This window comes from Carassius gibelio, chromosome B14 (genome assembly GCF_023724105.1).
Source record: "Carassius gibelio isolate Cgi1373 ecotype wild population from Czech Republic chromosome B14, carGib1.2-hapl.c, whole genome shotgun sequence".
Taxonomy (NCBI): domain Eukaryota; kingdom Metazoa; phylum Chordata; class Actinopteri; order Cypriniformes; family Cyprinidae; genus Carassius; species Carassius gibelio.
This window is the reverse complement of record NC_068409.1, coordinates 7,626,507-7,641,988: the sequence shown is the minus strand read 5'-3', so window position 1 is coordinate 7,641,988 and position 15,482 is coordinate 7,626,507. Positions and strand designations below refer to the sequence as shown.

The 15,482-nt window shown below is 36.2% G+C and overlaps 2 protein-coding genes across 3 annotated transcripts in view; both read left to right on the top strand.

Moving 5' to 3' along the window:
- The window catches only part of LOC127971480 (spermatogenesis-associated protein 13), a 25,557-nt gene extending 21,261 nt beyond the window's left edge, over positions 1 to 4,296 (top strand). The window contains exons 12-14 of one of the 2 annotated variants that reach the window (XM_052574501.1): positions 1,044 to 1,287; positions 1,364 to 1,432; positions 2,606 to 4,296. In XM_052574501.1, the coding sequence (XP_052430461.1) occupies positions 1,044 to 1,287; positions 1,364 to 1,432; positions 2,606 to 2,739 (447 nt within the window). In that variant the 3' untranslated portion in view covers positions 2,740 to 4,296. Of the gene's footprint in view, positions 1 to 1,043; positions 1,288 to 1,363; positions 1,456 to 2,605 lie in introns of both variants that reach the window. The other variant, XM_052574502.1, reaches the window with a different exon arrangement.
- Positions 4,297 to 12,322: 8,026 nt separating this feature from the next.
- On the top strand, positions 12,323 to 14,182 carry sh2d1ab (SH2 domain containing 1A duplicate b). The gene is made up of 3 exons (XM_052574511.1): positions 12,323 to 12,466; positions 12,780 to 12,843; positions 13,755 to 14,182. The coding sequence occupies exons 1-3, from the start codon at positions 12,330 to 12,332 to the stop codon at positions 13,878 to 13,880; spliced, it is 327 nt and encodes a 108-aa protein (XP_052430471.1). The 5' UTR covers positions 12,323 to 12,329; the 3' UTR covers positions 13,881 to 14,182.
- Positions 14,183 to 15,482: the final 1,300 nt, after the last annotated feature.

Below are 15,482 nucleotides of genomic sequence, written 5' to 3'. Positions count from 1 at the left end.
GCTCTCTGCAGATACATGAGGACTGAGCTCCCGCTGATTGAGTGGAGCTCTCCATCTCAGAGATCAGCGAAACACATTTTTAAATAGGCGCTGTCTTTATAAATAAACAACAGATTTGAGTTTCAAACAACTACATTCTCGCCTGAAATACTTTTAAAATTACATTTCATGACACAATAACAGTAATATTTTGAAAATGTTGATCCGAATAAATGGTGGTTGAACTCAACCAATGCTGCGTGAACTCAACCAATCAGGATGTTTAGCGCCAAAGTCCCGCCCCCGAAAGTTCCTGAACTTTAAAAAAGTACCACCTCGCCAGCAGGGACTTTCTGGGGGGCATTTTTTTACCCGGAACTTTTATTTAGTTCCTGGTTCCTGCGGTGGAAACACACCAAGTACCGGACCAAGTCTCTAGTTCCTGGGTAAAGTTCCTGCGGTGGAAACGCGGCTATAAGTGAGTCTGATTTCATTAGAAGTTTATTTAAACAATGGTTTACTGAACAAAGTGCTCTTTCTTCTTATGAAACTACAGTGATGGTGTAATGTTCAGATATATAGCAGCAGGAGACTGGTGATCTGAGAGCAGAGCAGTGTGGGATTGTGGGATTGATCCGAGGAATGATCAGGAAGCAGTGGAGAGTGTAGAGAGATGCTGCGGTGGACTGAAGCGTGGTGTGGGTGTCAGGCTCGTGATCGGATGATTGTGCTGGAGTTTCACGTCACTAGATTTCATTTCATCACAAGTCTGGCTTCAGCACACTGACGATATAATCAGACACAACCACTGTCAACAGCTCAAAGAAACGATTCAGTCTGATGCTTTCTCTAGTGACAATCTAGTGACAATAAAAGTGTCTGTATAAACATTGTACATACTGTAAATCCAGATTTGTAAACCCATTTCTCAACTTTTGATCTCGTCCTCCAATCTCATCTGCATTCATGTGTAGCTCGAGTTAAATGTCACGGTTAGTCAGTATTTCTCTCATCTACACACGAGCAGCTCTGTGGTGGTTGATGATCGTCTGCATGTTTCTCAGGACCTGATCCGCCGGGACATACTGTACTATAAAGGGCGCATCGACATGGATCGCTACACGGTGAGAGACGCCATCGATGGACGGGACGACGACTTTAATGTCAGCGTGAAGAACGCCTTCAAGCTGCACAACAGAGACAGCGAGGAGATCCACATCTTCCTGGCCAAGAAGCCGGAGGAGAAGATCCGCTGGCTGAGGGCTTTCCACGAGGAGCGCAGGATGGTGCAGGAGGATGGGAAGATCGGTAACTCCTCATCCATCACCTGTGTTATCATCTCTCTCTGACCCTCCTCACATCTTCTGTTCCCGGTTCTGTTCAGGGTTTGAGATTTCTGACTATCAGAAGCGCCAGGCTGCCATGACGGTGCGTAAAGTGTCCAGACAGAAAGGTGAGGCGGCCAGGAGACACCAGGTGAATTCAACATCTTTCTCTTGAACTCCTGTCTGCTCACTGCTGCTGTACTCCAGTAAACATGTTCTCTCTGGGCTCACTGCAACTCTTATTCACTATTACGACAATAAGACAGTTTGATGCTATGAGTTTTAATAATGAGCTACCATTTAAAACATTTCTCAGTTCTGTTCACCTTTAAAATAATGGTGAAAATAATACTTAAATGTCTAAAGGGGTCATGGAAAGTTGTTTTATGAATTCTCTTTTTTTCTCTCTCTCAAGAACAAATGCCTGTTCTGTCATTACAGTAAATGAAGGGAAATATATTCATGCAACAATGAAAAGATGTACAGATGTTTAGATTTGGTGAAACATGTAAACAGTGTAGCGATTCTCTGATGAACTGATTGCAGTGTATTTTTAATAGTTTTCAGCATATAGCGCCACCTATTGGTCAGAGGATATAAATGATTCTGCTCATTTTCCTAATATTCTCTGCAGCTCAGCAAATGTCCATGTAATGGACCTCCTCCTGTGTTTGTGCTTGGCATCTTAATATCGGATTCAGCGTTTTATATTCCTTTTTGTTCATGAAGATATAGTGAAGATATGTTTTTATAGGGAATACTTCATATATTATCGGTGAATATTTTGGTGTCATATTTACTCTCCGTTGTGAATCCTCGATGCTTCACTGACAAACGCTGAAGTAGATATCATCTTGAAGAACCTAAGAAGACTGTTAAAATCAGTAAAACCACGGATATTAAATGAGATTGTTGATCTGAAAACTAGTATTCATGATATACTCAGATTGCTATAGCTGTATGAATGTCTATCTTTTACAGAAGATGAGCTTAGAAACAAGAGAGCACATCTCACAACTGTGACACTAATTATGTATTACTTAATTTACTTGTCACATTTCTTCTCATTGTGTTTTTAAAATCTTATAGATAATAATATTCAAGGCAACAGCTGATAGATAGATATTGAGTCTGACAATAAAGTATAAAGTAAGTAAGTAAGTAAAAGTAAGTAAGATAGAGAATGAAGTTAATTCTATGTGTCATTGTAAATACTGACTGAATGATTGTCTCTATATCTGTTGTGTTGAGCTGTGCTCCTGTCTCAAACGTCTCGTGTCTCTGTCTTCTGATGGGAGCAGGTGTGAGCCGGAGCAGGTGTGTGTCCCCGACGGACCCCTCACGCTCTCCCATGACTCTCCACAGACAGATCCAGTCCACCTACACCTCTCCAAATCAGGACAACCTCCCTTCTGGCAACACTTCAATACGATGACTAGTTCACTCTGTGTCTGAACGCTCCCAGCGATGAACTTGACGCTCAAGTGTATTTATTATGGACCCTACAATCTCCATGAACCTCAGTGACAATCAGCAGCGGATGCGATCGCACCCGGACGCTCACGTGTGTGACACTACTCCAGCCGAACTGACCAGCAGATGACACGTGTCTCAGACCGTACACTACAAACTAAGACTGAACACACAGTTATCAGTCAGATCGTCTAAACAGGGTATTGCTCCTAGTTCACAGAGCTGATTCTGTCCGTCTGAGGAACACACTTTGACAATATGATCATCCTAGTGTTCACAATCTCCTCTCATGCTCTCCTCCATCACACACGACTGAACTCATTTCATATGATAAATATAGATGTTTTTGTATGTCTATGAGAGGTCAAGTAGAATTTTGAATTTGCCTCCAAAGGGGGTTATTTTTGATTGTATGATATGATTACATAAGTACTCGGTAGTAAGCACACTGAAAACAATTCATATGCTTTGTTATTTGAGTTTTTGTTCATTTGTAATAGCTACACTAAAGACTATTTATTATTGTAGTTAATGGCAATTAATGAGCAGGTGTAATGCACACAACACCTGGGCCGTAATATATGTATATATATATATTTATATCACAACCTCAGACTACTGCTGTGCACAGAGAGTGCACTACACATGTACTGATGCTCGTGAGAAGAAGTCTATCTGAAGTTAACAGTAGCTGAATGTGACTAGTGTAGTGTAGGAGCTCTGTCCTGCTCTCTTATGAACAACAGTTCACTCAAACCTTCAGTCCTTCTCCTTTATTTCTGATCACATCCCATGCAATGATCAGGCCATGGCACATCTAATGTTGTGTGATTGATCACAATACCTTCATAGCATTCCTATTGCTGCTGGCATCCTCAAATTAATGATCATATTTGTTCAGCATCTTTTTTTTTATCAGGTTTAAAGCTCCCCGTGAATCATTTCTTGGTGATAGATGAATGAACAGATTACATTAGGCACAGTGGGAAGTGAGTGTTTGTAGGATACGAGCTCATGTCTGTAGACACATCGAAGCAGGTCTGTGATTAACTCATAGCTATATAATCTAATCTATTGGTGTTCAGTAATAATGCACTTCTTTAGTTACTTTCTTATGAATGTTTAGTATGAATTTACATTTTGTCGGCTGTAACGATGTGCTATGTTTTAAAGTAAAGAGTGAAAATGGACTTGTACTTTATGTTGTTTTAATTTAAAAGACTGTAAATGACTACATACAGGTCGCACGAGACAAGTTCAGCTAGAGATTAGATATATTTCTTCTTCTGAATACAATTAGAAAGGAGCATTCTCACGCAAATGACAAAAAAAACAAAACAAATGAATCGCTGATGAAATGACCTTTGAATATTCTCATGTCAGAAATGAAATAAATAAAAAGAGAGAAAAGAATTAACCACAGTTATGATGTTCAAGTAAATTTAGATTATTTGCAGTTATTTGTATGTTTGAATACAGAAATAACACTGTAAATAAATTGATATTAAAAACAAGAGAATATTTGCATTATTTATCATTCTTTACTGGTTAAGTAGAAACCAGTGTGTTTCATGTTTCTACAGAAATACATTTGGTGTTGTGTAAGAGAGATGAGTAAAGAGCATCTGGTGCTTTAATTGAAGCTTAGAGTTTACAATGAGTGTAATTTAACAAATGGTTTAACAAACAGGTTTTACTAAATGTTTTCTTATGGTAAAGGAACTATCCGTTTGATTAACCTTTGGAAGGGAACTCAGTTTCTCAGGAAATTGTGTCATAGTTTACAGATAAGACAGTCAAATCACTTAGTCATGTGGTCAGTATAACAGTGTACTCTGGAGGGATGCTCTGATGGAAACTACCGTATTGCACAGTATGTCATATGCTTATGTGTGACATATATCCATTTCAAACGTACACATTTACACATTACTGTATGTGGGATATTGACTGAAAGAGACTGGATAGAATTCCCAGTTACACTTTTACAAGTGACCTGACCAAAAAAATTATAGTTTTTCTCAGTCACTTTGGTGCATTTCTCAGATCAGAATTGAAACCTGTTCAATTCTCACATCATCGTGTCACTTGTGCACATCAAAAAAAGCAGTTTCTCATTTCTTTGAACAAGTTGCAAATGTTTTGGTACATCCATGCAAATGATTATGTACAATTCTCTGTTATTTCCTACATTATCAGTTGCTAATGTCATGTCGCTCAAAACGTATTACATAGTTTTCTGTGCAATAGTCTTACTGCTCAAAACATCTAGTCTTTAGTTCACGTATAAGTCATTAAATGCAAAATGGTTAATCTAGTTGTCATAAGATGTCAGGCGCACTTTTTTTTCCTTTTTTTTTATTTTTTTTTGTACACATTATTAGTAGACTTTTTATAAATTTGGCATGAATTGTGCCAGTGAATCTTGACTAATGAAGAGAATGTAGATGATAAACCAATGATAAACCATTTCTCTGAAACAGCTCACAGGTTCATCTCATGAGTCTTCAGTTAGAAAGCTTATACTGTAAAGACAGAAGACAACACAAGAGTTACACATTCTGACAATTCACTTGTTTTCATCTTTGGGACCATATTTCTTTTTCCTATTTCTATATACCTTTTCTATATTCTATATTTTCTTTTTTTTTTTCTTTTTTTTTGGTCAGGTCACTTGTAAAAGTGTAACTGGGAATTCTATCCAGTCTCTTTCAGTCAATATCCCACATACAGTAATGTGTAAATGTGTACGTTTGAAATGGATATATGTCATACATAAGCATATGACATACTGTTCAATACAGTAACTGTCATCAAAAACAGTTGCCATAGTTTACATCAGAGCATCCCTCCAGAGTACACTGTTATACTGACCACATGACTAAGTGATTTGACTGTCTCATCCGTAAACTATGACACAAGGACTTGTCATTCTGATGGCACCGACGTGTTCACATACACAGATATTTATTTTTGAGAGATGAACTAAGGATTTTGAGCAAGAGACTGGCTTTAGCAGGTAATCCGTGGTGTTTTGCTCTTTGTACGAGTTGTTTTGAGAAATGAATTTACTGTTTTACAAATCTCAAGGATGCTTCGAGAAATGCACCAATGTGACTGAGAAAAACTGTAACACACCAACACAACTGGTTTTATGATGTGTCTAAACGACTAGATGATGTGGAGGTTTTGAGAATTTCATTTCTGATCTGATAAATGCACCAAAGTGACTGAGAAAAACTGTAATTAAACTTGATTTAAACTTTAAATTGACAACCATAATTTCTGCTTGTCTTCAGTTGTGTCTTACTTTGTGTAATAACTACTACACAAATACTATTATAAAACTGTACTTTCACTATTATTTAATTTAATTAGCTATTATTCATCTATTATTATTAATTTATTATGGTGTTATACATATTATTGATGATATTATAAATCTATTACATCTGACTCTACTGTTGTACTCACTTCTTATTTTATTCGCTTCACTACAACTTGTACCACATATACTTTTTAATATCACATATCACTTTTACTGTATTTAGACTGTGCACTGGATCCATAAAGGATAATCAGTTACATCAGTTATTGTTTGGTGTTGTGGGTTTATATGTGTAGAGAGTGCTATGAAAGCAGCTACCAGTGTGTCGCTTTTATTTGCTTTTGTATTCGCTGGTTTAATTCCTTTTTCTCAATTATGGTAAATTATAAGCACTTAAAGATATAACTTAAAGCACTTAAAGTATTATTTCAATTTCTTTCTGTATTTCAAATGAAATGAGCTGAAGCACAAGTACATGTACTTATGTGGTTAGGGTTAGGGTTTGTCTTAGGGTTCCTTGCATGTAATTATGCATAATTGATTGTTATCATAAACCTAAGTACATGTTTAAGTACTATTAAGTAATAAATTAAGTCTTTCAGTTTGGTTTAATTATTCTTTTAAATGAGCATAACTAGCCCACAAGAGGGCAACACTGATGTGCTGCTAAAAGTCAAATCATGATCAAGCAAACACAGAGTTTAGAGAACATCTGGCCAATATAATGACTGTCTGATTAATTCAAGCTATGCTAAGAGTTTTCTCATTCTTGTCTTAATTATGATGCTTTTAACAAAACTGAAACTGAAGGACTGAGCACATTGAAGGTTTTTTTTTTTTTTTTTTTAATTGATTTTTTAAAGGTGTTTTTCCCATGTTTTTAATTGCGCATTGTTTTAGAGTTTAAGAAAATGTCTGTAAACTTGATGCAAAAAATAGTGGTCATGTATTGCTAGGACATTATGTATTTTAAGGGGGAGGATAAAAGACTACAACAAGTAACACACAGGAAAAATAATAATAATATTAATAATAATATTATCAGCTGCCATTACTTGAAACATTACACACTGATTCAAAATGATGCATTATGTACCTACAGCACATCTTCTTATTTACAGCTTTATTACATTTAAAAAGCTGGCACAGACATTTAAAGACCAGAAACCAATATTATCTACAAACATACAATAGAAAAAGCAGCACAGCGATAAGATCAGTATATCAATCTGAGTAAAACTAACTGCTACGAAAGCTTCCGTCTAAATACTGTAGTGTCATGCACTACCAGTAAAACAACGGGGAAAAGAGCTCACCGACACAGAGGTTTCTAGAAAATAGTGTGCAAAAGCACTTTCGGTTTGAGTATAATCAAAAACATACAACTAGTCCAGTATAAAATCATACACAGAACAAACAAATGCTTCTTCTCCATGCATTCTGATTCAATGCCATCAGATACCAATAAACTCAGCATTGCTTCCCTGCCATCATCATGCATCATAATATTTATCCAGTTAAGCCCTCTCCTTGACATTACATTGTAGCTTACCTCGTTTTTCACACATTCTTGATAAACTGGAAGAATTAAACACTTCTTTTAAAGCACATGTGCATTGTCTGGGTGTGATTTCAGCTTGCACAGTTACACTCTTCATCAGCTTTAGCATCAGAATATTTGTTAAAGGTAAAACAGCACATTGTGTTGTCACACACTCACCCTCATCTTTCTTCTGCATAATCTTTCATTCGATGCATTGATTGTCTTAATAAGTAATATGGGATCTTGTTGGATGTGCTCAGTTGTTAACTGACCGATGGCAGCGGTGTGAACTAGCTGTGGTTTCATTTTAGGATTTTAGTCTGCATGAATCCCCTGTGCTAATAAATACAATTCAGTAACATCTCCACAGTGTTTTCTATGTCTCTTCATTTTCAAATTGAGTCTTCATCTCTACATTTCCAGATTGTAATTAATTAAACTAAACAAAAATGTCTTCAACTAAATTAATCTAACAGGAGGGTCAAGAGGTAAAGATGGGAAACGAGAGGCAAATGCAGATCTGTTACTGTGATTATATCTATGTCAACGGCATGCACTTCAAGACACACACACACACACACACACACACACATAGAGAGAGAGACAGGATGTCTGTGGTGACAGGGATGCTCTATCAAAGGATACATCATTTTCCCACCTTGTTCACTTTCAATACTTTCTCAAACATAGAGGAAGCTTTAACATGCATCACAGAACTGAAGCTGATGTGCTCCCCATGCATCTCATCTAGGCAAGTCACCTTTATTTATATAGCACTTTTAACAATACAGTTTGTGTTAAGGCAACTTTATAGTATCAAATAGGAAAATAGTGTGTCATTGCAAACAGACAATAGTAAACACTCATTTTTTAGTTAAAGGCAATTCATCGTTTGCAATCAAGTCAATGATATCGCTGCAAATGAAGTGTCCCCCAACTAAGCAAGCCACAGGCGACAGCGACAAGGATGGTGACAGAATGGAGAAAAAGGAATAAGACCTCGGAATAAGAGAGAAACAGACTAATATTAGCGTAGATGCCATTCTTCTAATGATGTAGCAAGTACATCGGGTGTTATGTGAAGTGTTCCGGTTCCGGTTTACCTAATTAATGCAGCCTAAAAATCCTTTAACGGATTTGGATATTAAAAGTATATTAGTATGTTATGTGTATGCCAGGTTAAAGAGATGGGTCTTTAATCTAGATTTAAACTGCAAGAGTGTGTCTGCCTCCCGAACAATGTTAGGTAGGTTATTCCAGAGTTTAGGAGCCAAATAGGAAAAGGATCTGCCACCCGCAGTTGATTTTGATATTCTAGGTATTATCAAATTGCCTGAGTTTTGAGAACGTAGCGGACGTAGACGATTATAATGTAAAAGGAGCTCATTCAAATACTGAGGTGCTAAACCATTCAGGGCTTTATAAGTAATAAGCAATATTTTAAAATCTATACGATGTTTGATAGGGAGCCAGTGCAGTGTGGACAGGACCGGGCTAATATGGTCATACTTCCTGGTTCTAGTAAGAACTCTTGCTGCTGCATTTTGGACTAGCTGTAGTTTGTTTACTAAGCGTGCAGAACAACCACCCAATAAAGCATTACAATAATCTAACCTTGAAGTCATAAATGCATTAATTTACATTTCTGCATTTCACATAGGTTGTAATTTAGATATATTTTTGAGATGGAAAAATGCAGTTTTACAAATGCTAGAAACGTGGCTTTCTAATGAAAGATTGCAATCAAATAGCACACCTAGGTTCCTAACTGATGACGAAGAATTGACAGAGCAACCATCAAGTCTTAGACAGTGTTCTAGGTTATTACAAGCAGAGTTTTTAGGCCCTATAATTAACACCTCTGTTTTTTCAGAATTTAGCAGTAAGAAATTACTCGTCATCCAGTTTTTTATATCGACTATGCATTCCATTAGTTTTTCAAATTGGTGTGTTTCACTGGGCCACGAAGAGATATAGAGCTGAGTATCATCAGCATGAAGAGTAGCGGCCCTAGTACTGAGCCTTGAGGTACTCCATACTGCACGTGTGATCAATATGATATCTCTTCATTCGATTGAACCATGCTATTGCAATTAAATTAATGCCAACAAAGTGTTCAAGTCTATGCAAAAGAATGTTGTGGTCAATTGTGTCAAACGCAGCACTAAGATCCAATAAAACTAACAGAGAGATACACCCACGATCAGATGATAAGAGCAGATTATTTGTAACTCTAAGGAGAGCAGTCTCAGTACTATGATACGTATAAATCCTGACTGGAAATCCTCACATATACCATTTTTCTCTAAGAAGGAATATAATTGTGAGGATACCACCTTTTCTAGTATCTTGGACAGAAAAGGGAGATTCGAGATCAGTCTATAATTAACTAGTTCTTTGGGGTCAAGTTGTGGTTTTTTGAAGAGACGCTTAATAACAGCCAGTTTGAAGGTTCTGGGGACATACAGTCGTGCCCAAAAATATTGGCAACCTTGGTAATTGTGATCAAATAAGACTGTGAAAGTCCATCTGCATTGTTAATCCTTTTGATTTTATATATTTTTTTAAAAAGTATTCTTTCATTGGATAATAACTTAAAATGGGCAGAAACATTTCTAATACACATTGGCCACAATTATTGACACCTTTTTATTCAATACTTTTTGAAACCTCCATTTGCCAGTTTAACAGGTCTAAATGTTCTCCTATAATGCCTGATGAGGTTAGAGAACATCTGACAAGAGATCAGAGACCATTCCTTCATCCAGAATCACTCCAGACCCTTCAGATTCCCAGCTTCTCCTCTTCAGTTCACTCTTCTCATTTTCTATGGGTTCAGGTCAGAGGACTGGAATGGCCAAAGCAGAAGCTTGGTTTTGAGCTCAGTGACCCATTTCTGTGTTGTTTTTGAGTTTTTTTGTTTGGGTTATTTTACGGTTGGAAGATCCAAACATGGTCCATTATAATATTTCTAACAGTCACTTACTGATTTTTTATCTGTTGGTATTTGATAGAATCAATGATGCCTTGTGTCTAAACAAGATGTCTAGGACTTCCAGCAGAAATATAGGCCCACAACATCAAAAATACAGCTGTATATTTCATTGTACACATGGGGTACTTTTTATCTCTGTTTTCACCAAACCCATCTTGAGTGTTTGCTGCTAAAAAGCTCATTTTTAGTTTCATCTGATCATAGAAGCCAGTCCCTTAAACCTTTAAACTTCCAATCATGGATGATAACTGAATATGCTTTAGTTTGTTTCTGGATGAGCTAGGATAATTTTTCTTGTAACCCTCTCAAACAACATGAGGTGATGTAGGTTCTGTTTGACAATTTTTGTAAAGGTTTTCTGAACCAGAGACTCAAGTATTTTCTGCAATTCTCCAGCTGTGACCTTTTGAGACTCTTTAGCTACTCAAACTCTCCTCCTCACCATACATTAGGACGATATAGACACACGTCCTCTTCCAGGCAGATTTTTCTGTTGATTGGAAATTCTTAACTATTGTCCTGATGGTGGAAATGGGAATTTCCAATACTCTAGCTCTTTTCTTGTAGTCACCTCACCAATTTGTGAAGCTCAATCATCTTTTGCTACACATCAGAATATATTATTTGTTTTTTTTTTATACTTCAGAGATATTTTACTCATAAGAATTTCTAGGGGTGCCAATAATTGTGTCCAACACGTATTTAAGAAAACATTAATTTCATAATGATATTCCCCTCTGTTTTAAAAGGATAAATTTTTGTGATTTTTTTTTAAATCAAAAGGATTAACAATGCAGATGAATTTTCACAGCCTTATTTGATCCTATTTACCAATGGTGCCAATATTTTTGGGCACGACTGTATCCTAATGACAATGAGGAATTAATAATAGTCAGAAGAGGACCTAAGACTTCTGGAAGCACCTCTTTTAGGAGCTTAGATGGTATAGGGTCTAACATACATGTTGTAAGTTTAGATGATTTAACAAGTTTATACAATTCTTCCTCTCCTATAGTAGAGAATGAGTGGAACTGTTCCTCAGGGGGTCTATAGTGCACTGTCTGATGTGATAATGTAGCTGACGGCTGAATGGTTGCAATTTTATCTCTAATAGTATCGATTTTAGAAGTAAAGTAGTTCATAAATTCATTACTGCTGTGATGTTGGGAAATGTCAACACTTGTTAAAGCTTTATTTTTCATTAATTTAGCCACTGTATTGAATAAATACCTGGGGTTATGTTTGTTTTCTGAAGGCTTTTATATTATCCCTGACCAAAAACAAAGGACATTGTGTTTGCAGAGCCCAAGTAGTGGCCTGTTAGTTTAAAATGTTTTTACAGATCTGTGAAAGCAACTAAAAATAAATAAAATATAGATTTATTGTGTGGAACTGATGAGTGAAAATAGTTTTTTTAAAGAGGCATTGTCTGAAATCTTAGAAATGAAGTTTGACACACAGTTGCGCAGATTTAATCTGTAAACTGGAACATCAGTGATGCGGCCTGATATCTGAAACTACATTCTCTTATGTTCACCTGACATTTTTCATGCTTTTGCAATTGTTGCAAAAATTGTGCCTTATTTTTTGAAGTGCTTATTTCCTGCCTGGTTTCATCATTTCCTGCTCAAGGAACAAATATCACATGCGTGTAGTGATTGCCTGAGAAACAATGCATGCAGCACAATGGAAGCGCTGTCTGTGTACCACGGGGCCATCAGCCGAGAGACGTGCGAGAAGCGTCTGTATGAAGCAGGCAAAGACGGCAGCTATTTAATCCGAGACAGTGAGAGTGTTCCCGATGCATACTGCCTCTGCGTTCTGTAAGTCCTCCACAAATCTCTGCTTTTTCTCATTTAGGCTTAAGTGTGTCACTCAAGTTAACCAACAAGACACTGATACAAAACTGAAGGAACTCTTTTCCATCAGAAAGTGCTAGTTAATTTCACAAACAATTGGCAAATAACATTTTACATTAAATATGTTATATGACATTAAATATTAATTTTTAAAATAGAAAACTGATGAAATATTTTCTTGTTCAACATGCTCAAGTACTCTTTGTTTAATGTAAAATGTGTAGCATGTTTTCATTCGAGTGTGTGTGTTTTTCACCTGATCTGATTTGTGCCGCAGGTGTAATGGTTTTGTCTACACATACCGGCTCCAGAGAGACGCAGCGGGCTCCTGGGCGGCCGAGGTGAGCGACAAACATCACACACTGAGACACAACAGCAGACGCTATCATTTATAACACGCCAGCTCCTCAAATCATCCTCTTCTGAACATTCTTATGACTAATAATCAGCCCAATAATAATAATCAGTATTTGTATGATTAAGAAATTGTAGTACTTGTGTGAGTTATAATTGTATTTTGTTAGTTGAATAAAATCATCCGCTCAAACAAAGAGTGAAAGCAAATCAGTCACGAGTCATCCTCACGAAACCATCCGTGCCTGAAATTTTCAGGGAAATGGTTATGATTATTTTGTATTATTATTAATGTTATTATTACCATTTGTTTTAAAATTGTCTGAATTTGTGATATTGCTAAAAAAAAACAAATATATGGTATGACCTTAAAAAAGTTACTTCAACCTTGTCAGGTTAAAGCTTAAACGTACATCACACATTAATATAAGTGAGAAGAAAAGAAACTAAACTAAAAGAGATAGTAATAGTCCATTGCATTTCACTATATATATATACACACACACACACACACACAGACACACACATTCATAGAGAAATTGCCTGTTTTTCTGATGTGTAATGGAAAATGATATAGTGTTTATCGATCAGTAATAATTCTAACACACAGCTGTGTATTTTCTGAGAATGAGTCAATGGTATAGAGGTATGGAAAGGTATTTTCTGAATGAGGCGAGATTGTAAAGAGCGATTACACAGAGAGAAATCCCTCAGCACACCGTCTGCCCCAGAGATCAACGCTTTCATGAAGCTATCATCTCATCTTGAAACTACGTGACCTTATAGCTCCAGATCTGATATAGATGAAATAAAGAAAACAATATTCATACCACTTCACCAACTCTGCTGATGTGTTTTGTTGTTGTTGTTAATCTGTTTACTCATTTAATTCTTGCAGACAGCACCAGGTCACACTAAACGCTTGTTCCGAAAAGTCAAGAATTTGATCAGCGCCTTTGAGAAGCCGGACCAGGGCATCGCCATCCCCCTGCGCTACCCCGTGTCTGTCCAGAAGCCCTGCTAGAAGCGTCCTAACACACAGAGCATGGGGACAGTCTCACTGTATGATCACATCTGGATTACTGTACATATCAAAGGATTTGTATATAAGGAAAAACTAAAACCTCATTTTGTCAAGTGTTTTTTTTTCTTCTTTTTTTTTTTAAGCCTCATCTAAAAGAATTAATTCTGCGATCAGTGGTCAACAAATATGAGTTTTAGTTCTATTATCAAACTGTTAACCCTGTCCTAAACAGACGGTTATTAAGGTGTATTATCATCACTAAACTGATAAATAAAGTACTGCATTTTTTCATTCTCATCTCATCAAGATTGAAGTTTTCATTTGAAACTGATTAGATAAATCAATCAATTCTGGTTATATATTTTTAATTTTTTGTTTTGTTTTTTTTGTGGCGCACCAGCTATTAAGGGTTAATGACAATAATTCTTTCAGAAGATGTTTTGTGCTGTATATGAGATGTTTTATGGTGCGAGTGGTCATGTGCTCATTTTAAATCATCATTTTGACCACATTACATAAACATGATTATCTGCATGGACAGAGCAAGAACATAAAGTGTTAAGTGTTTCAAAAGCATGCTCGGCCCTCTTAACCACTGTTAAACTAATGCACGCAGTAAAAAAGTGTTAATGTTCATCCATGTGTGACAATTCTGTTCATCACATACATGCTTCATAAAGAATACCAGAAACTTCAATAGAAAATAATATAAACATTCTCTTAAATAATCAACATTTAGCTGTTTTTTTTTTTAAGGAATAATCTTTGTAACACAATTTATTGAGCATAAAATAAACATGAAAAGTAAAAATAAATTGAAATGGTATTACAGTGGTTAAACTTAGTTAGTCATTTTTTATTAAGATAATGGTTAGTAAGTAATGGTTAATAAATCATATTGTAATTTTAGTACCATATCATTAAGTAGTTTGTTTAATAGCATGCCTGTTATTAAAATATTGGCTGTTATTAATACCTATAAAGCACATATTCTACATGAGCATGTTCTTCATCAATACCTAAACTTAACAACTCCCTTACTAACTATTAATAAGCAGCGAGTCAGGAGTTTATTGAGACAAAAGCCATAGTTGATGGTTTGTTAATAGCAATAATTGGAGCTTAAAATAAAGTGTGACCAAGTGTGTTTATTACTAGGCCCATTCTGCTGATTATATGTATTGCAGACTAGTCTGAATCTGCAAAACAGTAGTTATTATTGTTTGTCATGGCAGAAAAAATTAAGGCAATCCATACATCAGAAGATGCAGACTGTGGGACATTATTCTGACCTTTTAAACATATATTAACACTCTATTAACACTATAGGGCTGTAAAAGTGCTCGCTTTCGAAGACAAGGTGCTACCCTCAAACAAGACACATCGGTAGGTGCATTAACACTGTGTGATCGTTCTTTGACCAACAGTTAATAATAGATAAGCACAGAGTTTGCATTCACGTTTAATAACCACTTTAACATTAACAGTTAGCTTGTGCTGAGAGAAGCTGAAAACCTCAGTGTTAAACTTCAGATATAATGAGGGAAGGGGAAGGGTATATTTTTAGATGCTGCAACCATTTGGCCTTATTTTAAAGTACAG